The sequence below is a fragment of the Culex pipiens genome, chromosome 3, assembly GCF_016801865.2.
Source record: "Culex pipiens pallens isolate TS chromosome 3, TS_CPP_V2, whole genome shotgun sequence".
Lineage (NCBI taxonomy): Eukaryota > Metazoa > Arthropoda > Insecta > Diptera > Culicidae > Culex > Culex pipiens.
In genome coordinates this window covers 134,793,510-134,817,962 of record NC_068939.1, presented here as the reverse complement: position 1 = coordinate 134,817,962, position 24,453 = coordinate 134,793,510, and the positions used below count along the sequence as shown (strand labels likewise).

Genomic DNA, 24,453 nt, shown 5'->3' with positions numbered 1-24,453 from the left:
CTTGCTTGTTTCGGTCCGTTGCTGAACCGTGGAAAAGCTCTCCCCCCCCCCCCCATCCCCCTTCTCTCCCCAGCATCACACAATGGACGACAACGGGAGAGAACTATGATCAAGAACCCATAGGTCCTGAAAATCGATGCCACTTAGTCATGCCAGTGTGTAACATTTTAAACCAACTAGCCACCACCTCGTTTTTTGGAGGTTTTATGGTAGCATCTTGATTGCTTTATAGTTTTATTTGGGCATTCATTGCAACCAATAAGCAAGAGCTAATTAGTAGGTTCTAACAAGGTTTTATGCTTCGGACATAAAACCTTCTGACAGTAAAAGCTAAATGGCATTCAATAAGGTGTTTTGAAAGTTTAACGCGGCCAATAAGCAGTGCAAAAATATGGCACTAAACGCGTGTTCTGGTTGAAAAAAAAAATCTCCGCCAACTCACACAACAGTTGCCCCGACCCCTCTTGGATTTGCGTGAAACTTTGTCCTAAGGAGTAACTTGTGTCCCTGATCATGAATCCGAGGTCCGTTTTTTGATATCTCGTGACGGAGGGGCGGTACGACCCAGAGTCTCGGCCCGAAACTTCAAACACGAACAAAAGCAGCGAACCGAAGATTGGCAATGACGTTTTGGAATTTTGACAGTTTGGAACGCATGAATTACCCCATTATCGGTTTCCCGCATGGGTGATGTGGAAATTGTTGCACATGGCTGAAGTTGGGAATTTTGCAATTTATTTCAATTTATGCTAAATTTCAAAATTTAAACGCGAATCTACAGCGAATCGATGTGAAAACTAAAGATACACTAAAGGCACGATGATTTTATGTGCAATCTTGATTAGAATCGCGATGAAAGCGGTTTAAATTAAAAAAATAATAATAAAACAAATTCTGGTCTAGAATTTAACGAAATTTTGTCTGTTTTGTAAGACTTAATGTTATTGCACAATGGTTATAGATTTTTTTACAAAAAAGTAAATTTTTCGGTTCGTCCACAAACAATCTCATGTTTGTAAACAAACGACGCCATATTGCCAATGTTGTTCGGTAGCTCATATTAGGCAATCGCCGGGGCCCTGGTACGACCCCTTTCATTTTTGAACATGCGAAAAAAGAGGTGTTTTTCAATAATTTGAGCAATTCTCTACGAAATCGGTCTTTTTTCTTCAATTTTAATTTTTGTATTTTTTTAATCCGGCTGAAACTTTTTTGGTACCTTCGGTATGCCCAAAGAAGCCATTTTGCATCGTTAGTTTATATGGACAATTTTCAATACAAATTTGGCAGCTGGCCATACAAAAATGATGTATGAAAATTCAAAAATCTGTATCTTATGAAGGAATTTTTTGATCGATTTGGTGTCTTCGGCAAAGTTGTAGGTATGGATATGGACTACACTGGAAAGAAAAGATACACGGTAAAAAAATGGTGAATTTTTATTTAACTTTTTGTCACTAAATTTGTAAAAAAAACACTATTTTAATTTTTTATTTTTTTATATGTTTTAGGGGGCATCAAATGGCAACTTTTCAGAAATTTCCGGGTTGTGCAAAAAATCTTTGACTGAGTTATGATTTTTTGAATGAATGCTGAGTTTTCAAAAATTCTAAATATTGGTCGCAAAAATTTTTCAACTTCATTTTTCGATGTAAAATCAAATTTGCAATCAAAAAATACTAAAGTGAAACGCAGTTTTTATTTTTTTTAAATAAGTGCACATGTTTGCCCACTTTTGAAAAAAAAAAAACATTTTTGAAAAGCTGAGAAAATTCTCTATATTTCGCTTTTTTGAACTTTGATATTGCCATGCAAAGGTTTAAAATCAGGAAAATTTATGTTTTCTAAGCCTCACCCAAACAACCCACCATTTTCTAATGTCAATATCTCAGCAACTTATGGTCCGATTTTCAATGATAAAATATGAAACATTCGTGAAGTTTTCCGATCTTTTCGAAAAAAACATTTTCAGAATTTTTAAACCAAGATTAATATTTTAAAAGGGCGTAATATTCAATGTTTGGCCCTTTTAAAATGTTAGTCTTGATTTATTTCTTTTTAAATATTTAAAATCGCGATAACTCATGATGTTTATGAGCAAACCCCTTATATTTATATTTCAAAAATTATCTGCTCTACAACTTTGTAGAACATTGTTACACTCTAAAAAATAACTCTGCAAAGTTAGAAAAAACACGAAATTTTAAAATGATAAATTTTGTTCTAAATGAAAAAATGACCCTTCTGGGTTAATGTAGATTCAAAAAGTACATTAAATTTCCCATAAAATGCCATGTTCCAAAAAAAATTACATTCTAGGAGCGGAAAATGGGGGAATTTTTAAGACTTTTTAATTTTTTTTTCGATGAAAAAACGTTTTTTCAGAATTCTGAGTACGCTATTAAATCGGGCGTCTTATTTTACATAAAGTCCCTTTGACACCAAATGCCTATCTCATCACCGTTTCTGGCTGCAAATTATTGAAAAACACCTCTTTTTTCGCATGTTCAATAATAGAAGGGGTCGTACCGCCCCTCCGTCACGAAATATCAAAAAACGAACCTCGGATTCGTGATCAGGGACAAAAGTCACCCCTTAGGACAAAGTTTCACGCAAATCGAAGAGTGGTCGGGGCAACTTTTCCCGATTTCGTGTGAGCTGGTTCAGAATTATTCATTAAAATTTGACGTAAACACACATTTATGCTTAATTTCTGATATATTTAATATAGCGATAGATGTTAAATAATAATTAAAACATTTTTTTTAAGAATTGCGGTAAAATATTTTTTATTCAGATTTCAAAACAATGATTTTTGGTGAAGCGAGTTGATTTTTTGGCCCTATCTCCCCTACATTATCAATAACATTTTAAGCGCAGCTGAATTTGAGCCACCAATTGCAAAAAATAAGCTTTAAAATTATTTTGATTACCTCCAATATCTATCACTTATCATCGCCATTTTGGCACAACATCTCTATTTTATCATTTGGCAAGACAAAGACTTATTTTTTGGCAAAATAAAACCTTTTTGGCATAAGACGTTTGAAGACGTATGAAATGTCATTTTTCCATAACCCCTAACTAGGTTTAATCAAGGCTTTGAGGATGTTGTTAGGATTAGGCCGTCTCAAATTGCTGCTGAGGTCCTTTTGGGTTTTAAGGGAGTTTTATCGGGATTCTGAGGAGGCTGTTACGACTAAGTGGTTTTGATGTAGGTTTTGGCTGATAGCTTTTATATGATAAAGCCTAAATGTTACTTGGGTGTGCCGGCTCATTTGTAAATGAGCGTTCTTTTATTACCTAACGCAAAAAATGATTTTAAACCGCCCCCCCCCCTCCCTCGTAACAAAATTTCTATACAAATTTTCAAAAAAAAATGTATGGAGCGTAACACGGCCTCCCAACTGCGTTACTTAATGAAAGAACGCTCCCGAAGGGCCGACAACAGTTGGGACCGAACCGAAGTTTTTTCGGGACCGCCTGGGATCGAACCAAGTCCAACTGGGGTGAGAGGCAACCACGCTTACCCACTGCACCACCGATTCCGGACCGTTTTTTTGAATATTTGGCCCTTTTAACATGTTAGTCTTGATCAGTGTTGCAAATGAGTGATAGAAAAGCTATCAATTGAAAACATCCGAGAGTATAGCGGCCGTCAATGTAGCTTGTGAGATCTCTTCTTGTGTCTCGTGATTCCCAGCGATGTCATTTTCTCTCTACCACGTCTCCCCTTTCTTCTTGGCTCGCGTCAATTTGGCTGAAAAAAAGATTTTTCAGTAAAAATCAAAAAAGATTTTGTAATTCAAAGTTGTCGGTTCCGTTTCGTGGTCCCCCGTGTACCGTTAATTCTCCTAGGATGAGGAGGAGTGCCCCTGCAAATGAATTAGTGTTTGAAAAAGAAACTAAGAGCGTTGGAAGTTTTTGAAGAGTGCCGTTCATGGGATCGTGACCTTTGGTAGTTTGAAAGAAGATGGATATCGGTACTGTTAAGAGTCCGATGGCGATGGTGTGGGAAACCCTGGTGCAGTCGAAGCTGTTGGACGGATCGACTGGAACGGGATAAGGTCGCGGATATACAGCAGAATTTCGGTGAGGAAGTTCAATTTTTCTTATTTAAACACTTTTGTCATAGATGCCAAGCCAAGGCAACGACTTTTTTTTTAATTTGTTTTTGTCAAGGTTCCATGGCCTTCTTATTTTTTATTATTATTTTTTCGAATCCGCACTGGTTTTGATTGGTTTTGCTCAATTAAAATGTTCAGCGTTGTACAAAAAATTTCACATGATATGTTTTTTTTTAAATAAAATTATTAATTTGTTATAGGAACTCTGTTTAAGTTGTGGTTGATATTGGAAATAATTCTGTTTGTTTTTCTGATTTTATGATTTGAATATAATAAAGTTAAACAGATGGCAAACTTTTGTTCAAAATGTTTCTGCTATAAAACAGATACAACTTTTATTCAGAGTAAAATTATTCTTAATTTCAAAATCATAAAACCGATTAAAATTTAGGCGACATTCATTTATTTATTAACGTCCGTTTTTATCAATTTTGAAATTCCAATTTGTTTACATATTTGAAAAAAGATGTGTGGGTGATAAGGAGGTAGTTACAATCATTTGAAATTAATGAAGTAGTGTGCTGAATATTTTGCTATATTGATGTTTTTTAAGAGGTTACTGAGCTCGATATGCTCTCCATCGGCTCCACAATTTCTCATTTCATTTGAAATTTGGAATGCATTTTAAGTATTGAGAAAAATAAATGTTTTAAAAGTGTTTCAAGTATTTAAGTATTGGAAGTTTTAAGAATTTTAAGAGCTAGTCCTCGAGCAAAGCATACCCATGTCGCATCGACCTCGCCAATCTGCCTGAATTTTTCAGGGGTTGTTTGTACATATAAAACTAGCATCTGGCAAAAATATGAGCACTCTTGGTCAACGGGAAGTGGGGCAAATCGGGACACGAAGTTTGAAGGTTCAAAAACGTCAAAAACCTTAAAAAGGCTGTAACTTTCGCAAAATTCAATTTAATTTAAAAATTCAAAATGCATCTGAAAGGGCTTAAAAACTTCTACAAAATGCCGGGTGAAGCATCCCAATTGGTTAAATCTAAAGAGAGTTATTGGCATTTTAGTGAAAAAATTGCATAATTTTCAAACTCAAATAAAAAAGTGTTCCATCCAGATATCAACTCGGTTCGACCTGCAGCTTGAAGGGGACATTTGGGACTACCATCTGAGACTGAGAACGCTTTGGGTAAGGCTGTTTAACATATTAAATAGGCACTTTTACTTTTAGTGAATTTTTTGGTTGTAACTTTTTGCTCGGAGGAACCCTTCGATCCCATTTTCTGGTGTTAATTTTATCATATTCATGTTCCGGAGACAATTTCACAATACAAACATGCATAAAAATGTTTATTTTCATCCATTTAAACCCTTTAAAAAATGAAAGTTAATTTTGTGTCCCGATTTTGAATTCAGAAATAAAATTGAATTTTGTCTAAGTTAAAGCTTTTTTTAGATTTTTGACGTTTTTGAACCTTTAAATTTTGTGTCTCGATTTGCCCCACTTCCCGTTGACCTAGAGTGATCATATTTTGGCCAGATGCTAGTTTTATATGTACAAACAACCCCTGAAAATTTCAGGCAAATTTGTGAAACGACGTCCCATACAAAGGCGTGGACTCGCTCTTAAGTACCTAAAATATTTATAGTACCGTAAAACGGGGTGACTTTGATAGCCGGGGTGACTTTGATAGGTTTGCGATTTTTCCGCAAAATGAAGAGTACAATTAAAATACGTAAGGAATGGATTATAAACATACTGACCGTGGTAGAGAAGTGTTCAAAGTACCTCAAGAAGAACTTTTCATAAAATTTTGACAAGTTTAAAAAGTTAGTTAACTATAGTTAAGAAAATGTTGATGAAAGTCATTATTTTAAACTTCTTAAAGTGTCATGATTTTCTCAATGAACATGATTTTCAATCGAAAAACGGAATGCATTTTCGGATTCTTTGGACAATTTTCCACTAAGAGAAGGTTAAAAAAGTTTGTAAATAATAAATAATATGTGTTTTTGAAACACAATTAAAAAAAATCTCTCAATTAATAGGCAATTTCAGTTGAACAAATTTTACGTAAAATGTGAAAACTTGTGATTGTGATTCACTATAAAATGCAATATAAATCGATAATTTTATAAACAAAACTAGTTTCAGGCAAAATTCCGACTTTTTAACAATTTTACCTAAAATTTATATGTATTTTACTTAAAAGCTTATACACTTAGTTAACTAAATATAAACATTGATTTTTTTTCTTAAAAACTGTATCAGCTACTTTAGTGATGGTACATTTAGCGTACAAATAAAGTTTGAACATCTTAAATATGATTTTAACAAGAAAAACTATGACTATCAAAGTCACCCCGGAATTAAAACTAAGAATTTTAACGTAACTATTTATCTAAACATTATTGAAAAAACTTTTTTTTCCGAAATAGTGCATGGACCTTGTGTGGTCTACCCCAGTACATGTTTTAAAAATAATAATCTTGAGAAAAACCTTACCTGTTGGAAAATATTCTAAAAACAAATTGAAATCCTATCAAAGTCACCTCGGTTTACCGTATTCAAAATGTTTAAAGTATTAAAAGCATTAAAAGTATTCAATTCATTCACAGTATTCAAAGAATAAAATGTTTTAAAAGTTTTTTTGAGTATTTTAAGTTTTAAAAGTATTTATAGTATTTAAGGTATTTAAATTCTTCAAGGATTTTAAATATTTGAAGTTTTAAAAACTTCAAAGTATTTGAAGTATTAAAAATGCTTAAAGTTTTTTAAGTATTTAAAGTATTTATAGTTTTTATAGTATTTATAGTATTTATAGTATTTATAGTATTTATAGTATTTATAGTATTTATAGTATTTATAGTATTTATAGTATTTAAAGTATTTAAAGTATTTATAGATTATAAAGTTTTTCAAGATTATAAGATTTTTAAGAATTTAACTGCCCATGTTCGCATAAAAGTCACGTGTTAAGTATTCGTGGAAAAACTGTATTTCCTACTGATTTCTAGAACAAAGTACTGGATGTTGTAGGCTTTTCTGAAAGAGCACACGATTTTGAACCAAACTGCATCAATAACTCAAAATTGACATTCCATCTTTTCATTTTTTTCTTATCTTTTTTTACTTTTTCATTGCTTTTTTCACACTTACTACCAGTCTTTGTGAGGGGATACTGAGCTCGATTTGCTCTCCATCCGCATTGACCTTTTCTCATCTATGATTTTACTTTTCATCAGTAGTTAGAATCAAAGCCGTGGATTGGGGAGGGAGCATCAGGGCAGTGGACAGTATGCTGTAATGGCGCAGACTGGGTGTGCATAGTGGAAGACCAGAAGTACGTCACAAGGGAGAAATTGTTTAATATTTGTACAATTCTTAAGGATTGTCCAATTACTACATCTATTGACCTCTGTCAGTTTCCAGCTGTCTGCCGCGCCCTTTTAGGCCCCCAACAGGGTGCGAGCCCTGTTTTTCAGCTTTGTCAGACTTTTTTCGGAGTTATTGGAGGTTACTGTCGGAAGAAGATTCTCTTCCCCTGAGGACACCGTGGGTGATTTTGCTTGTTCGCGTTCAATCATCCCCTTTTGGCCCTTCATACGGCAGTAATTTGAAGATGCACCCTTTAAGTCTGTAGGCCTCCATATGCCTTACCAATCATATGTTTATTTTTTAAGAACTTTAGCAATCATTTTGTTAAATAAATAGATTCATAAATTACTTTTTGCCATTTAAAATACTTTGTTAAAAAAGAACCCAAGCATAAAATATTTTTGAAGAGCTGAGTATATTTCCTACATTTTGTTTTGTTTGACTTTGTTGACCGCACAGCTGATTGCTGAGCTAAAGCCTCTTTGAATTTAAATTGTTGAGTGAAAATGAGTTCTTCTCAGCAAGGGTCCTGATTTTAGGTTCAAAGATCAGGAATAATTCGCTCATTGCCGAGCGAATCTTTGCCGACTGGAGCTCGCAACCATTCGCGAGCGAACACGACTCTCAGGCTGCTAGCGACTTGCTCAATCGCTCAATCACCTAGCGACACAAATACTTCGTGAATTTCTTTGCCTACGTCCGTCCGTCGACCCGAGTCACACACGAATACGTTCAGAGAGGAGAGAATCTAACAACATACCAGCGCGGCGCTCTTTTGGTCTGCATTACCACAGTTTGCCGTAAATTTGTATTTGGCAGGGTGGAAATTGCTTTTAAATGTGACGAAATTGCAAACATGTTTGATGACATTGATTTTAAGCAGTTTAATAAATGAGTTAAACAAAGCCGATCGCAAATATTTCGACTCAGCTTTGAGCGACATTACAAAAACAACACAAACGGTAGGAAACGGTCAGAGCAGTTTTTCGTCGCGTTAGATTTGTGGTCGCGAGTGAATGAGTATTTTTTTTTAGCAATCAGGACCCTTGCTTCTCAGTGGCATTTAATAAACCCTCATTTTTCAACTCTTGATATCTTGGAAATTGATAATTCGATTTTAAATGTAAATGATAAATTTGTGAAATTTTCTACCCAACATTTCAAAATGTCCAAATTTTTCATTCAAAAGGTTACTTTGCGATTAAAGAGAAATGAAGAGTCGTGATTTTTTTTTCTAAAAAGTACTAAACACAACCTAAAACTTTGCCGAAGAAACCAAATCGATCAGGAAATCTTTTCTTTAGATACAGTTTTTCAAATATTCAAATGTTAATTGCCAAATCAAATTCAGAACAGAACTTAAAATCCTAGTCCTCCTAGTTCAAAACGACTTAAAGACTTTCCACAATTTAATGTTTGTTTTCTGCAATAGCAGCAAAGTGGTCTACGATAAACTGACTGTTGGTTCTCCCCTTCCCCCATTTCTCTTGCAGGCTACTTTCCACTGCAGTCCGAGTACTGTCTGGTGTGGATCTGTCTGGACGTGCTGTTCTGCACCGCCAGCATCATGCACCTGTGTACCATCTCGGTGGATCGATACCTGTCGCTGCGGTACCCGATGCGATTCGGTCGGAACAAAACCCGGAAGCGGGTCGTGCTCAAAATCAGCTTCGTCTGGCTGCTGTCGATTGCGATGAGCCTGCCGCTCAGTCTGATGTACTCGAAGGTAATTAGTGAAAGTTGTTGTTGTTGTTGTTGATTTTATTAGGGGAACTTTAACCCTATGGGTAATTTGCTCCCGTAATTAGTGCAAATCCTGTTGCAAACACACCTTTGACCCCAACCCTGATCCTATGATACTCCACACCGTGATACCTGATTGCTTTACTAAACAATGTGTGCACGCACAGACGTGTAGTGCGTTACCGTAATGAGTTTTTTTTTTTAAGGAGAGAAAATCAAACACAATTTTACACAGTTGAATTGAATTACACCCAATTTGCATGGAAGAATATCGGAATCTGCAAGAAATCTGTCCTCGCTAACCCTCTACTGCCCAATTTTTTTTTCGAAAATTTTTATTACTCCCATATTCAGGAGGTCATATTGAGCAACTTTTGTTCTAGTTTACTTCTAACTTAACTTCTCTAGTTTTAAGTTATTCTTGTTTTATTTTTAGTTTTTTTACTTGCGTTTATCTTGTTTAGTTTATGTTTGTTTTTGATAGTATTTGGCCTATTCCACCACCTTCTATCATTATATTTTGCCTATCTAAATTTTTCATGTTGAGAAACTAAAAACTAAAAACTAAAAACTAAAAACTAAAAACTAAAAACTAAAAACTAAAAACTAAAAACTAAAAACTAAAAACTAAAAACTAAAAACTAAAAACTAAAAACTAAAAACTAAAAACTAAAAACTAAAAACTAAAAACTAAAAACTAAAAACTAAAAACTAAAAACTAAAAACTAAAAACTAAAAACTAAAAACTAAAAACTAAAAACTAAAAACTAAAAACTAAAAACTAAAAACTAAAAACTAAAAACTAAAAACTAAAAACTAAAAACTAAAAACTAAAAACAAAAAACTAAAAACTAAAAACTAAAAACTAAAAACTAAAAACTAAAAACTAAAAACTAAAAACTAAAAACTAAAAACTAAAAACTAAAAACTAAAAACTAAAAACTAAAAACTAAAAACTAAAAACTAAAAACTAAAAACTAAAAACTAAAAACTAAAAACTAAAAACTAAAAACTAAAAACTAAAAAACTAAAAACTAAAAACTAAAAACTAAAAACTAAAAACTAAAAACTAAAAACTAAAAACTAAAACTAAAAACTAAAAACTAAAAACTAAAAACTAAAAACTAAAAACTAAAAACTAAAAACTAAAAACTAAAAACTAAAAACTAAAAACTAAAAACTAAAAACTAAAAACTAAAAACTAAAAACTAAAAACTAAAAACTAAAAACTAAAAACTAAAAACTAAAAACTAAAAACTAAAAACTAAAAACTAAAAACTAAAAACTAAAAACTAAAAACTAAAAACTAAAAACTAAAAACTAAAAACTAAAAACTAAAAACTAAAAACTAAAAACTAAAAACTAAAAACTAAAAACTAAAAACTAAAAACTAAAAACTAAAAACTAAAAACTAAAAACTAAAAACTAAAAACTAAAAACTAAAAACTAAAAACTAAAAACTAAAAACTAAAAACTAAAAACTAAAAACTAAAAACTAAAAACTAAAAACTAAAAACTAAAAACTAAAAACTAAAAACTAAAAACTAAAAACTAAAAACTAAAAACTAAAAACTAAAAACTAAAAACTAAAAACTAAAAACTAAAAACTAAAAACTAAAAACTAAAAACTAAAAACTAAAAACTAAAAACTAAAAACTAAAAACTAAAAACTAAAAACTAAAAACTAAAAACTAAAAACTAAAAACTAAAAACTAAAAACTAAAAACTAAAAACTAAAAACTAAAAACTAAAAACTAAAAACTAAAAACTAAAAACTAAAAACTAAAAACTAAAAACTAAAAACTAAAAACTAAAAACTAAAAACTAAAAACTAAAAACTAAAAACTAAAAACTAAAAACTAAAAACTAAAAACTAAAAACTAAAAACTAAAAACTAAAAACTAAAAACTAAAAACTAAAAACTAAAAACTAAAAACTAAAAACTAAAAACTAAAAACTAAAAACTAAAAACTAAAAACTAAAAACTAAAAACTAAAAACTAAAAACTAAAAACTAAAAACTAAAAACTAAAAACTAAAAACTAAAAACTAAAAACTAAAAACTAAAAACTAAAAACTAAAAACTAAAAACTAAAAACTAAAAACTAAAAACTAAAAACTAAAAACTAAAAACTAAAAACTAAAAACTAAAAACTAAAAACTAAAAACTAAAAACTAAAAACTAAAAACTAAAAACTAAAAACTAAAAACTAAAAACTAAAAACTAAAAACTAAAAACTAAAAACTAAAAACTAAAAACTAAAAACTAAAAACTAAAAACTAAAAACTAAAAACTAAAAACTAAAAACTAAAAACTAAAAACTAAAAACTAAAAACTAAAAACTAAAAACTAAAAACTAAAAACTAAAAACTAAAAACTAAAAACTAAAAACTAAAAACTAAAAACTAAAAACTAAAAACTAAAAACTAAAAACTAAAAACTAAAAACTAAAAACTAAAAACTAAAAACTAAAAACTAAAAACTAAAAACTAAAAACTAAAAACTAAATACTAAAAACTAAAAACTAAAAACTAAAAACTAAAAACTAAAAACTACTATGCGTTTTTATTAATAAACTCAATGTATCGTATGAATCTAGAATACACGTCTCAAAACAAGTCTTTCATGGCCAGTATTTAACTCAATCAAGCTCCCAATCAATTAAACACAACTTTTTTCTTTGCTCTTCCTCCTGTGCCTCAGAACCACGCGTCGGTGCTGGTGGAGGGCACGTGCCAAATTCCGGACCCGGTCTACAAGCTGGTCGGTTCGATCGTGTGCTTCTACATCCCGCTGGCCGTGATGCTGATTACGTACACGCTGACCGTACGGCTGCTGGCCCAGCAAAGTCTGGAGCTGGGCGGCGGCGGTGGAACCGGTGCCAGGTGGTCCAGCGGGTGGCTTGGCCAGGCACCGGCCCTGGACCGGCGTAACACCTGGAAACGAATCATCAAGCTGAGCCTGCCGGCGACGCCCAATCACGCCCACTCGGCCGCGTCCACCGACACCGAACTGTCCACCCTGGACAATCACGACCTCTGGCTGCTCGAGTCCAGGTATTGAACGAATGGTGTTAACCACTGAGTATTAGTGCTTTTCGTTGATTTTTCTTTTACGTCACTACACCCAAAAGTAGCGCAGCACTCTTTTTGTCATTTATTTACATCTGTAGTGCGCCATTGCATAGGAATGCATCAGCCCGGGAGCATGTTGACAGCTTCCATACAAACTGAGCGTACCTCTTTTTGTGGCAGGGATGCCACATTTGAAGATTTTCGAGCACAGGCTCAATGCTCAAACGTATTGTTTTGCCATGTTATTCGATGATTTTTAATTAAATGAATTACTCACGAAAAAGATAACAATGTTTTGCTTCTTTTGCCAAAAACAGATTTGTAAAATATTATTTTGCCATCAAGTTAAACTCATTTGCGTTTTTGTGATGTGCCCGAAAATCTTCAAAATCTGGCATGCCTGTTTTGTGGGCCCAGTGGGCCTAAGATGGCGGCCTTCGATATTGTCTAACAAAATTTTAAAAAATGGCGAATAGTTTAAATAAATAAAGTTTTTACCTTGTTTCGGTTTAAAACGACAAAATAAGCAGAGCATTGTGGAGTTCTTTGCGCGATCCGAAATAGTGCCAAATCCGTCCGCTTTGTGGCCAAAGTGAGATCAGCCAGCCTTTGACCCGCAAAGGTGGTGATCAGTGCGTGTGTGCCAGGTGGTGTGATCGTTCGGAGGTGTTCAATCCAGGTACCCGTGACTACACGAGAAGAAATACCTCAGGTCGCCGGTATTCGGTGCTGAAAGGCGCCAACAAGTACTTTAGTGAAATTTTTATAAAGTGCACCGTTTTCAAGTTAAATCCATATTTAAGTGACTTTTTGATAATAGTCGCAGTTTTCATTTTTTTTTAATTAGCGCACATGTTTGCCCACCTTTGAAAAAAATATTTTTGAAAAGCTGAGAAAATTCTCTATATTTTGCTTCTTTGGACTTTATTGATACGCCCTTTAGTTGCTGAGATATTGCCACGCAAAGGTTTAAAAATGAGAAATTGATGTTTTCTAAGTCTCACCCAAACAACCCACTATTTTCTAATGTCGATATCTCAGCAACTAATGGTCCGATTTACAATGTTAAAATATGAAACATTCGTAAAATTTTCCGATCTTTTCGAAAACAATATTTTCAAAATTTTTAAACCAAGACTAACATTTTAAAAGGGCGTAATATTGAATATTTGGCCCTTTTGAAATGTTAGTCTTGATTTCAAAATTTTGAAAATATTGTTTTCGAAAAGATCGGGAAATTTCACAAATGTTTCATATATTAACATTGAAAATCGGACCATTAGTTGCTGAGAAATCGACATTGAAAAATGGTGGGCTGTTTGGGTGAGACTTAGAAAACATCAATTTTCCTGTTTTTAAACCTTTGCATTGCAATATCTCAGCAACTAAAGGTCGTATCAACAAAGTCCAAAGAAGCAAAATATAGAGAATTTTCTCAGCTTTTCAAAAATATTTTTTTCAAAAGTGAGCAAACATGTGCACTAATTTTAAAAAATGAAAAACTGCGACTATTTTGAAAAAAGTTACATAAAAATGGCTATAACTAGAAAACGATGCACTTTATCAAAATTTCACTAAAGTACGTTTTGATTGCAAATTCAATTTTACATCGAAAAATGAAGTTGAAAAATTTTTGCGACCAAAATTTCGATTTTTTGAAAAAATCAGTATTAATTAAAAAAATCATAACTCGGTCAATTATGTTTTGCACAACCTGGAAATTTCTGAAAAGTTGGCATTTTATGTCTTCTAAAAAATATCAAAAAAAAAAAATAGTGTTTTTTTTTGTTAATCAAGTTTTAGTGATAAAAAGTTAAATAAAAAAATCACCAATTTTTTTTACCGTGTTTTTTTTTCCAGTGTAGTCCGTATCCATACCTACAACTTTGCCGCAGACACCAAATCGATCAAAAAATTCCTTCAAAAGATACAGATTTTTGAATTTTCACATATCATTTTTGTATGGACAGTGCAAAAGCCAATGCCAATGATGCAAAATGGATTCTTTGGGCATACCGAAGGCATCAAATAAGTTTCAGCCGGATTAAAAAATACAAAAATTAATATCAAAGAAAAAAGACCGATTCCGTGGAGAACTGCTCAGCAGTCTAAAATCATTTTCTTAAAAAACTTGTTTAAAGATACGCCACGTTCAAATATAAGTCAACCTATCCCTCATGGGTTTCCTATACAGATAGGGCCTTTTGAAAATTTAATCGAGAATTATACTTTGAAGACATGTCATCCTACGTTTATAAAACAGCCCGGGAGCATGTTGACAGCTTCCATACAAACTGAGCGTACCTCTTTTTGTGGGCCCAGTGGGCCTAAGATGGCGGCCTTCGATATTGTCTAACAAAACTTTAAAAAATGGCGAATAGTTTAAATAAATATAGTTTTTGCCTTGTTTCGGTTTAAAACGACAAAATAAGCAGTCTAAAATCATTTTCTTAAAAAACTTGTTTAAAGATACGCCACGTTCAAATATAAGTCTAGAACAGTTGAAGTGAGCGTGCCGCGAAAACTGTCACGAAAAAAAAAGATTCCCATGCAAATTTTGAGTTGCGTATTTAATGGGCGGACTCCGACGAGACCCACTGGCCATCTGTCGGTGAATATGCGCAACTCACGAAAACTGTCATCTTAGGGTCCGGCTGGAATGCATTGAAACATCACAGACGTTAAAGCGGCCAGGCCTACTGCGCAAAATTTGTATCGCAGAGACATGATTCTTTTGAAGTGGGTTGAGCTTGAGCATGGAGTGTACATACAACACAATTCTGAATCGACAGGGGAGGAAGAAGCGAGGAGACACACCACCAGACGCTCCGAGTTTTTGGTTTATTCGTTGGGAGCACCATGCTAAGATGTTTTGGTGCTCCGGGACCATTTTATTTCCCCGAATGCCCTGGACACTATTTGCCGTGGATATAATTCCACAACTCGCTCCCGAGTACCACAGGATCAATCTACACAAACATTGCTTTTATAACAGCCGGACCCCAAGATGACAGTTTGCGTGAGTTGCGCATATTCACCGACAGATGGCCAGTGGGTCTCGTCGGAGTCCGTCCATTAATTACGCAACTCAAAATTTGCATGGGAATCTTTTTTTTTCGTGACGGTTTTCGCGGCACGCTCACTTCAACTGTTCTAGACTTATATTTGAACGTGGCGTATTTTTAAACAAGTTTTTTAAGAAAATGATTTCAGACTGCTTATTTTGTCGTTTTAAACCGAAACAAGGCAAAAACTATATTTATTTAAACTATTCGCCATTTTTTAAAGTTTTGTTAGACAATATCGAAGGCCGTCATCTTAGGCCCACTGGGCCCACAAAAAGAGGTACGCTCAGTTTGTATGGAAGCTGTCAACATGCTCCCGGGCTGTTTTATAAACGTAGGATGACATGTCTTCAAAGTATAATTCTCGATTAAATTTTCAAAAGGCCCTATCTGTATAGGAAACCCATGAGGGATAGGTTGTTTTGAAAATTTAATCTAGAATTGATATTGGAGAGGGTCATGGAATCATAGAATTACTCTTCACCAAAATCATTCTCATTCTCATGTATGCAAAAAGTTAATTTTACTTTTATTGCAACTTCCATACTCGAATTTCAAAAAATCCAATTCAACTGACTGTTTACCCACACAAAATTGTGCTTTACAGTCCATAATTAGTTTGCACAGCCAGCCTCAATGGTTTGGTGAAGAATGATTTTTATTTTTATTTTTGAGAGTTTATTTCGTGTTTTTTTTTTTCTACTCCTTCTCTTTCCCACCCAGTATTCCGGAGCCAACGCCCACAACGATGACCGCCCTGCACCAGTTTGGCGAGGAAATGCTGAAACTCTCGCGGGGCCTGGAAACCGTGGCCAAGGCCGGGGAGGCCTCCTCAGTGGCCAACCGTGCCAACAGTCCGGGTTTGACGGCGGTGACGGACGGGAAAAAACATCCCTGCAGGTATGCAACCGAATGAGTGTGAGATGAAGCAAAGAGCACACAGCAAAAAAAAAAAAAAAAAAAAAAAAGAGAAATTAATCGTGCAATTTGCATTCGTTCATGAAATTTTATTTTATTTACAAGCTAAAATGTGTAGGCCATATTCTGTCGTTTGTCTAAAATTCAAATATATCAACTTACAGTCATTGAAATCTATCAGAAATTGTGTTTTTAAGCATTTGAAGGTTAACGAAATAAGTTTCAACAACTTTTTTGTTACAAAATATTAATTTATTTAAGATTTTAAAAAGTCTGTGCACCTCAAAAAATGTCTGGCACAATCTAAAAAGTCTGTGAAACACAGACAAAACTGTGCATCTCGCATCCTTGGCCATCAGTCAAATCAAATCAAATTATTCGCTCTACAGCATTGCCTTGGCTAGAGGTGGGCAAAACCGTTCTTTTTTAGGAGCCGCTCATTAAAAAGAGCCGCTCTTTTGAACGGCTCTTTCGCTCTTTTTCAAAATTTGGATGAAAAGGTTTTTTTTAAGAATCGTGTGATTTTATAAATTATTTCACATTTGACTTAAAAATAAATAAAACTGAAAACGAGAAAATACTCTTGAAAACCAAGGTCTTGGTGGTCTCTATGTCTAGATTTCTACTCGAACCTTAACATTCGAGTAATTGAAAGGCATCCAGAGCTAAATCTAGGATGCTGGAAAAATTGCTTTTAATTTTTAAATTGGGATTATTTCTGCAAGAATTGAACTAATGCTGATATTTATTTGGAGAAAATATTCTGTGAACTCTTTTCTACATTCTGATTTAATCGCTATAGTCTATAAACGCTTTACTGAACAAAAGGATTTATTTTTTCCAAAATCTCTTAACTATTGAGTAGATTTTTGGTAATATTTTACAAATTATGCAATTTAAATGCTCAAATTTGTATTCCGGTAATACTTTAATGTACAATCAGTTGGTCAATGAAAAGTTTTTTTCATTTTGTTTAGAAAATCATTTACATTTGGGATTATTTTTTATAAGCATTGAATTATTTGAAATTGAATTTTCAATTCTCAACAACAAATTTAATACTATTTTTTGGAAATTCAATCAATTATATTTATATTAAAAATTATGCCATCTTGAAACGGTTCTTTCAAAAGACCGCAGTTTAAAAACGAACCGCGGTTCTTTTTTTTGTGAGCCACGGTTCGTTCGCTCTTTTCAGTGAACCGGCTCTTTGAACGGCTCGCTCTTTTTTGGCCTACCTCTAGCCTTGGCGTTCTCGATTGCGAGATTCCTACTTGAAACTAGGTGTCTGAAGGCTTGATTGTTGAGGCAATTGCAAACCTCTTTTTACACCTAAGTTTCCATCCATTCCGAGATTCGACCTTTGGATGGTAAGTCCAACTGCCTACCAGCGACTCAACCGAGACAGGACACAGGGAGACGACTCCTACACCTGGACTGAGCTAACGACCTAACACCTCTAGGTTAGACCGGGGCCAACATTTACTTCCCTGACCGACGGAAGGCGTGATCAGACAAATCTCCTCTCAAAATTTGCCACCGGGACCTTCTGGGATCGAACTCAGGCTGACTGGGTGAGAGTCAACCAAGCTTACCCCTACACCACGGATCCCGGCCATAAGTAGGCTTAGTAAATTTTCACATTGATGCCTTGCCATCCTTTTCTCTTTATAGCTTGCTTTGATTATAAAAAGAGGGAACGGGTAGATACGAGCTTGAAATTCAATTATTCTTTAAAACATTTCGTCGCTTATTGAATATAAATTAGGGGAAATATACCCTTTCTAATCAAACACCTATCTTCGTCATAAGGAGAGTTTGATGCTCGATTAAAGCTTCAAAAATCCTTTAAGGCTATAAACTGACCATCAACAGCACCGCTGGCGAAAAAGATCAAATTTTATGTACTTTTGACCATAATTTCTATTTTGCGAGTGCATTTCTCATCATTTTGTTGGCACACACATCCACACGCAAGATGAGAGCTTAACTGCTTTTAACGAAAGTCGCCATCAATATCTTGTCTCTTGCGCTAACGTTTTCAAAGCGCTTTAGATATGAAATTGCTTCCAACTACCGGCAACATTTTGTTTTGAACATTAGTTAGTCATTCACTTGAAAAATAATCTCGAAACATGTAAATAATTAGCAAGCGCCATCAAAAAAAAAACAAACGCGCCAAGTCTTTTGAAGTTTGACTTTTGACGACCCATTCCAATCGAAGGCTGAAGAAAACCGAGCGAGAAGCGAAGCAGCGCCTGTTGGAGTGAGCCAGTGATGCCAGGAAACTTTCTCTATAAATGCTACTTTTCGTGATTGTTCGCTTAAAATTTCATCATAATTGGCAGCACTAAGCAGACCCAAAAGAGAAAAGGACTAAGCTGAAAATAGAAAATGGGCGTGGCCCAATGCATTCTCGTCTGATTAAAAATAAACTTTGGAAATATTTTTTTTTATATGCTTGTAAAAGGAATAGAATAACTTTTAGTAAAAGTGAAAATAAACAGAAATGTTCACAAAAAGTTGCTCTACTCGTTGGTGTACTTGGTTTTAGTAAATTTCAAGGAACACTCCAGATTATCCAGCATCATTCAAACACGACCGCTTATTAGGCTTAAAATGGGTATATTTCCCCTAGAACCAATCATTTTTTACAGCCTCCAATGACTTTCCAGAATTTTACGGGAGATTCCAATTCATGCATGCAAAAGCATGCACATCACCTTTGTGAGCAAAAGCATGTAATATTGTATGAGAAAACGTGTCTAATCTAATCTAATCAGACCCTAGCGCAGCCAATCTTTCGAAGGGATCCTGGAGAGTGCCTTAGGTTAGATGACGCCTAGCACTCTTCTTGTCATTTATTAACATTTGTAGTGCGCCATTGCATCGAAATGCATTGAAACATCACAAGCGTTAAAGCGGCCAGGCCTACTGCGTAAAGCCGTATCGCAGAGATGACTCGTAATTGGGTTGAGTTTGAGCACTGAGTATTCGAACAACAACACAATTCTGAATCGACAGGGGAGGAAGAAGCGTGGGGACACACCACCATACGCTCCGAGATTTGGTTGTATTCGTTGGGAGCACCATGCTAAGAGGGTTTGATACTCCGGGCATTGTATTTCCACGAATGCCCTGGACACTATTTGCCGTGGTTATAGCGCCACAACTCGCTCTCTGTAACAGTCTTCCTAATTCCAGTCCTAGCTTACCAAGTCGTCATGGCCTAGTGGTTAGCATTTTTGCTTACCAATCCAAAGGACGGAGGATCGAACCCCGCCTCGAGCGACTTTAATTTTTCGTTCATATTCATCATTTCAAATTTATGTGTACTTAACTTTCTCGTTGGGAGCAGATGGGAATCGAACCCAGAACCATTCGCTTACAAAGCAAATACCGTAACCAGTCAGCCACGGCTGCTTCCTAATATTGTATGAGAAAACGTGTACAGAAAAAGCATGTACGGATAAAAAAAAAGATTTCGCGCACCTCCAAAAATAACATCAATCAAGTGAGAGTAATATCCAGATTACCAAGTCCGCGCCCCAACCATCTCGGCTGTCCCACTGTCTTGTAATTGTTGGGTTCAACGCCGACGAACCAGTAGGTTTTTCCGTACGTCGTATGCTGTATTAACTGTATATGATGTATGGGGAACTTGCAGCTACATCGGTGTTGATCCAGACAAAATCACAGCGGCGAGATCGCCGAGATGGTTGGGGCGCGGACTTGGTAATCTGGATATGGCTCTCACCAAATTGATGTTATTTTTGAGGGTGTGCATAATCTTTTTTTCATCCGTACATGCTTTTTATGAACACGTTTTCTCATACAATATTACATGCTTTTGCTCACAAAGGTGATGTGCATGCTTTTGCATGCGATTTTACACAGATATTTTTTGCTGTGTAACATACTCCATAATATAATATCTAACAGCGTATCTGCCTCGTCTGCCGTCAGTCTTGTTTACAGCCGTTTCTTGTCAGTAAAACTGTTGACTATTTCCATCCATATAAAGCCATGTTTTCGCTTACGGGAGTCGGAAAAACCCATCACCAGAACTCAAACCTATCCAATCAATCATTCATCTCCGTAAAACTATGCCCCAGCCCCTACGTCCTGCCAGAAGTAGAGACGTACGGGCTATTTCAGTGCTGTGGCAATGATAAATCACGTATGCCAACTATAGGTCTGTCTATCGTCTACTGTCCGCTCTAGTTCCACTCAGCACAGCAGTCACAAATCGTCGCTGTCGTGCTACCTTGTCGCACGTCGTTCTTTGACGTTCCGAGAAAAACGTGTTTCAATGTTTGACCTTGAATAAACAAAGACAAGTGCACGCAATGTAAACAATAACAAACACGTTTTGTTTGGTTGACCATTCTGTGCATTGTACCGAAGTTTGGTTGAATTTGGTCCCAAGTTATAATTACAAATGTTTACGGTAGTCGGGCATGTACGTGTGTCAAATGCGTTCTGACCTGAAATCCTTTTGGTCAGTTGTCGCACTTACAGCTATTTTCAGGCTTTTTTCCATGTGAAGAGTTACAACAATGCACGGAGTTTTTCTGGTTTTTATTGAATATCTCAGGATTGAATTTGAGTTTTGGGGATCTGTGAAAGTCAGAAGGTGAGGCATTGTGAGCTGCACAAAATAGCGTTCTTAATTTAATTTGGCCCAAAGTGCACGTGCGGCTAGACAGCACGACAACGATGAAATGCGGTTCTTTTTCTGCTTTATCTTTCGGCAGTGACATTTATGTTCACTGCCTTCCTGACAAACCAACCTTTTTCTTTGCATTGTTTGCCACCGGATTACAACTTAAACATTCTGAGAGTAATTACTAATTTGAAAAAATCTAACAAAACTTTATTTTTTTCACATCAATATTTTAAACTAATTTAGTAGAAGACATAATTCAGGAGGGATGAAGTAAAAAAGAGTGATGCATTAAAAAACATAAATGAGTCATGAGCACTGTTTTCACTTTACTTTTACTTTACTTCCCGAAAATTCTGTCGAATGAAGAGTGATGAAATATGGGTGAAAAAGGACGAGTCCCGTCTAATGAGCAAGTCATAAATCCAGCAGCGGCGGCAGCAGCTCCACCCTCCACTTGACAGAGGATCTGGCGAAAGTTTTTCGACAAGTGGGCGGAACGGGGGGAATGGGAAAACGCATTTATAACCTTTAATGCTACTATCTCGATTTTTTCTTCCAGGAGGTCTTAACTGAGCAAAGGGGTTTAAAATATTTGTAAATTTAACGTTTATTTTTTACAATTTTTGTCAAGAAAAAAAATTTAAAATTTAAGTTAAAGCCAGAACAAGATTTTTTGAAAGAAATAACTATAGTACATCTTTTTTTGTAATTTTTCAAACTGAGGTAAAATTACATCATAATTGAGGTAAAATTACATCATAAAAGAGGCAATATTCATCCTTCCAAAATTACACCTTCCAAATTTATTTGGCATTTGGTGAAGTTAGCCCTAGCGAATCGCGAGTTGCGATGCTTCCAATAACTCATTCCAGAATATCAGAAAACTGATCGGCCGAATGGGGAAATTTTAAATTTTCGTAAAAAGATAAGAAGGAGGGGCCTCGTAGGGGGCTTCAAGAGTGATTTTTTTTTTTGCGAGAGTGTTTAACGGGTTAGTATAGATCAGATGAACTCATTGAAAATATGAGGCCTCTACGACAAAGGGGAGTTGGGTAAAACGGACACTGATATTTTAAAACAAAACTTTGTTGATTCACTCCACATAGCCCCATTTAAGTCGAAAATTGGGAAACCCTTTCGCTGATACACCTTTTCTACTTTACCAAGGGAGATGCCACCACCTTTTTTTCTGAGAAGGGTTCACAACAGGCTACCCGAAAAGGAGAGAAAGACCAACCCTTGCAGATTATGATTCAATTTATTTGCTGGGTGTGAACGCGATATCAATTTCATTGTCTCGCTTTTTATTTTATTGCTGTCATTTTCAGGAAAAAATCCTCGACGCCGGCCGCGGTTCCGCCGCCGTCGCGGCCGCTCGTGCCCAAGAAGCGGCGCAGTTCGACGTCGGCGTGGATCAACCGGCGGAACTCGGTGACCCCGCCCTCGACGACCGCCCGGAAGCGCTTCAAGAGTTTGCCGTTTGTGGTGCCACCGCCGGGCGATAGCGCTGGGGACGTTACGGTGGACGACCTGCTGCTGCAGGAGGCAATCCGGCGTTCGAGGGAGAGCCGCCGGACGGAGGACAGAGAGACGACGACCACCGACGACCACGAGGACAGCAGCCGAAGCGAGACGACCAGTGAGGGGACGACGACGAACGTGACGCTGCGGTTGCCACCGCCCTGCAAGTGTCCCTATTTTGGCGAGAGTTGCAGCCAGCAAAAGTACGAAAGCATCCGGCCGGCCGAGATCAAGATCGTCAAGACGACGTCCAACTTTAGCTCGATCTCAAACTTTGAAACGCAGGTAGCTTATCATTATGCTTGTGACATTATCGATATCCTCAATCGCTCACGATGTATCCGTTTGTGTCCATGTTTTTCCACGCAGGTCTACAGCAACAACGTCTCGACGCGGTCCACGTCGAGCAGCCTGTCGACGCTGCCCGCTTCGGCGCTTGTTTCGCCGAGCAAGAGCAAGTTCAACAACCTGAAGGGCGTCTCGGTCGTCACGTGGGACTCCCGGCGGCACCAGCGACGTGGTTCCAGCTTCGGTGGCGCCCGCACCTCACTGCTGTTGACCCCGACGAAGCCCCCAGCCGTTTCCCTGCGTCGATCCGCTACCCTGCGGAACCACTCCGAGGGGACGCCGTCGATTGTGGTGGGCGGTCCCGGTGGAGTCCCCGGCAGTGCGTCGGACTGCCGGAGTCCGAAGAAGAACAGCTCGACGCCGTGTTTGCTCCAGCGGCAGACCACGATCCGGTCGCACCACTCGCGCAACTCCAGCGTCATCTCGCGGAACTCGTCCCGCCACGGCCGCATCATTCGGCTAGAGCAGAAGGCCACCAAGGTGCTCGGGGTGGTGTTCTTCACCTTCGTCATCCTGTGGGCGCCGTTCTTCGTGCTGAACCTGCTGCCGAGCGTGTGCCAAGACTGTGAGGCCCGGATTGCCCAGTGGGTGTTTGAGGTTGTCACGTGGCTCGGCTATGCCAGCAGCATGGTCAACCCAATTTTCTACACCATCTTCAACAAGGCGTTCCGGGACGCGTTCAAAAAGGTGCTCCTCTGTCGGTACGGCTCGAAGCCGGCGTGGCAACCGCCGAGCAGCTAGCATCACGCCGCAGTACCCCACGCCACAACCGTCACCGTGACGCGGCCCATGGCCAACGAGTCGGTCTAACTACACATAAACAGACAGTAATGACACAGTAATAGAACAATCAACACGCACTATTTGGAGGAAAACTTGGTGTTTCATTGTTGCAAAGTAGTGCGATAGAAACTTTTGGAGATGTTGTTGTGTATTAGAGCAAATCAGAGTAAATGTTTACAACAGATGATATTTGAACACTTTGTTCGTGGTTCCCATTTTCATGAACGCTTGTTCACGATTTTGGGAACTCTTTTTTCTCCGTGCAGAGTAAGCGTGCAATGCATATTATAAGTATCACTCAAAAAAATATTCACGTTGAAGTTACGTGAAAAGCTATGTGGTTTTTTTCCACTAGCGTTTTCACGTAACTTTTACGAGGTGACGCTAGTAGAAATGAAATTTGCTTGGCCAGATCATTTCACGTTGATTCTACGTGTTTCACACGTAAAAGCTAAATTAACCAATCTATGATTTCTACATGTTTTTTGTAGTAAACGTTAAATGATTTTTCATTAGTTTTAGGAGGTTATTTCATTATTTTTTAACGGATATAAATAAAAAGTAATATAGTCGGTTTGTTATAACTTATTTTATTTATCAATCAATAATTTTCTCACCGATGCAACGCATAACACTTTTTGTTCTTCCCAACAAAAATTGCCCCGAGATCTATGATTAGTCGAGTCCTTCGCCATGTCCACCGACCACGTTTAACTGCTGCTTCTGTCATGATCGGCATGAGGCTGACCACAAAGTACCCGGTGTAGACGATCGGATCAAAGACTTCTCCAGGACACACTCGCGATGGACACGTCCGTGACTTTTCCGGTGGCGTCACCATGGTTGCACTTGCCTTAATAATCATTTCGACCGAAGAA

At 36.5% G+C, this 24,453-nt stretch overlaps 1 protein-coding gene across 1 annotated transcript in view; it reads left to right on the top strand.

Annotated features, from left to right (window-relative positions):
* Nucleotides 1-23,775, top strand: part of LOC120422098 (uncharacterized) — a 134,693-nt gene extending 110,918 nt beyond the window's left edge. The window contains exons 2-6 of the mRNA XM_052709800.1: nt 8,948-9,180; nt 11,901-12,253; nt 16,060-16,236; nt 22,252-22,729; nt 22,814-23,775. Of these exons, the coding sequence (XP_052565760.1) occupies nt 8,948-9,180; nt 11,901-12,253; nt 16,060-16,236; nt 22,252-22,729; nt 22,814-23,533 (1,961 nt within the window). The 3' untranslated portion in view covers nt 23,534-23,775. The remainder of the gene's footprint in view (nt 1-8,947; nt 9,181-11,900; nt 12,254-16,059; nt 16,237-22,251; nt 22,730-22,813) is intronic.
* Nucleotides 23,776-24,453: the final 678 nt, after the last annotated feature.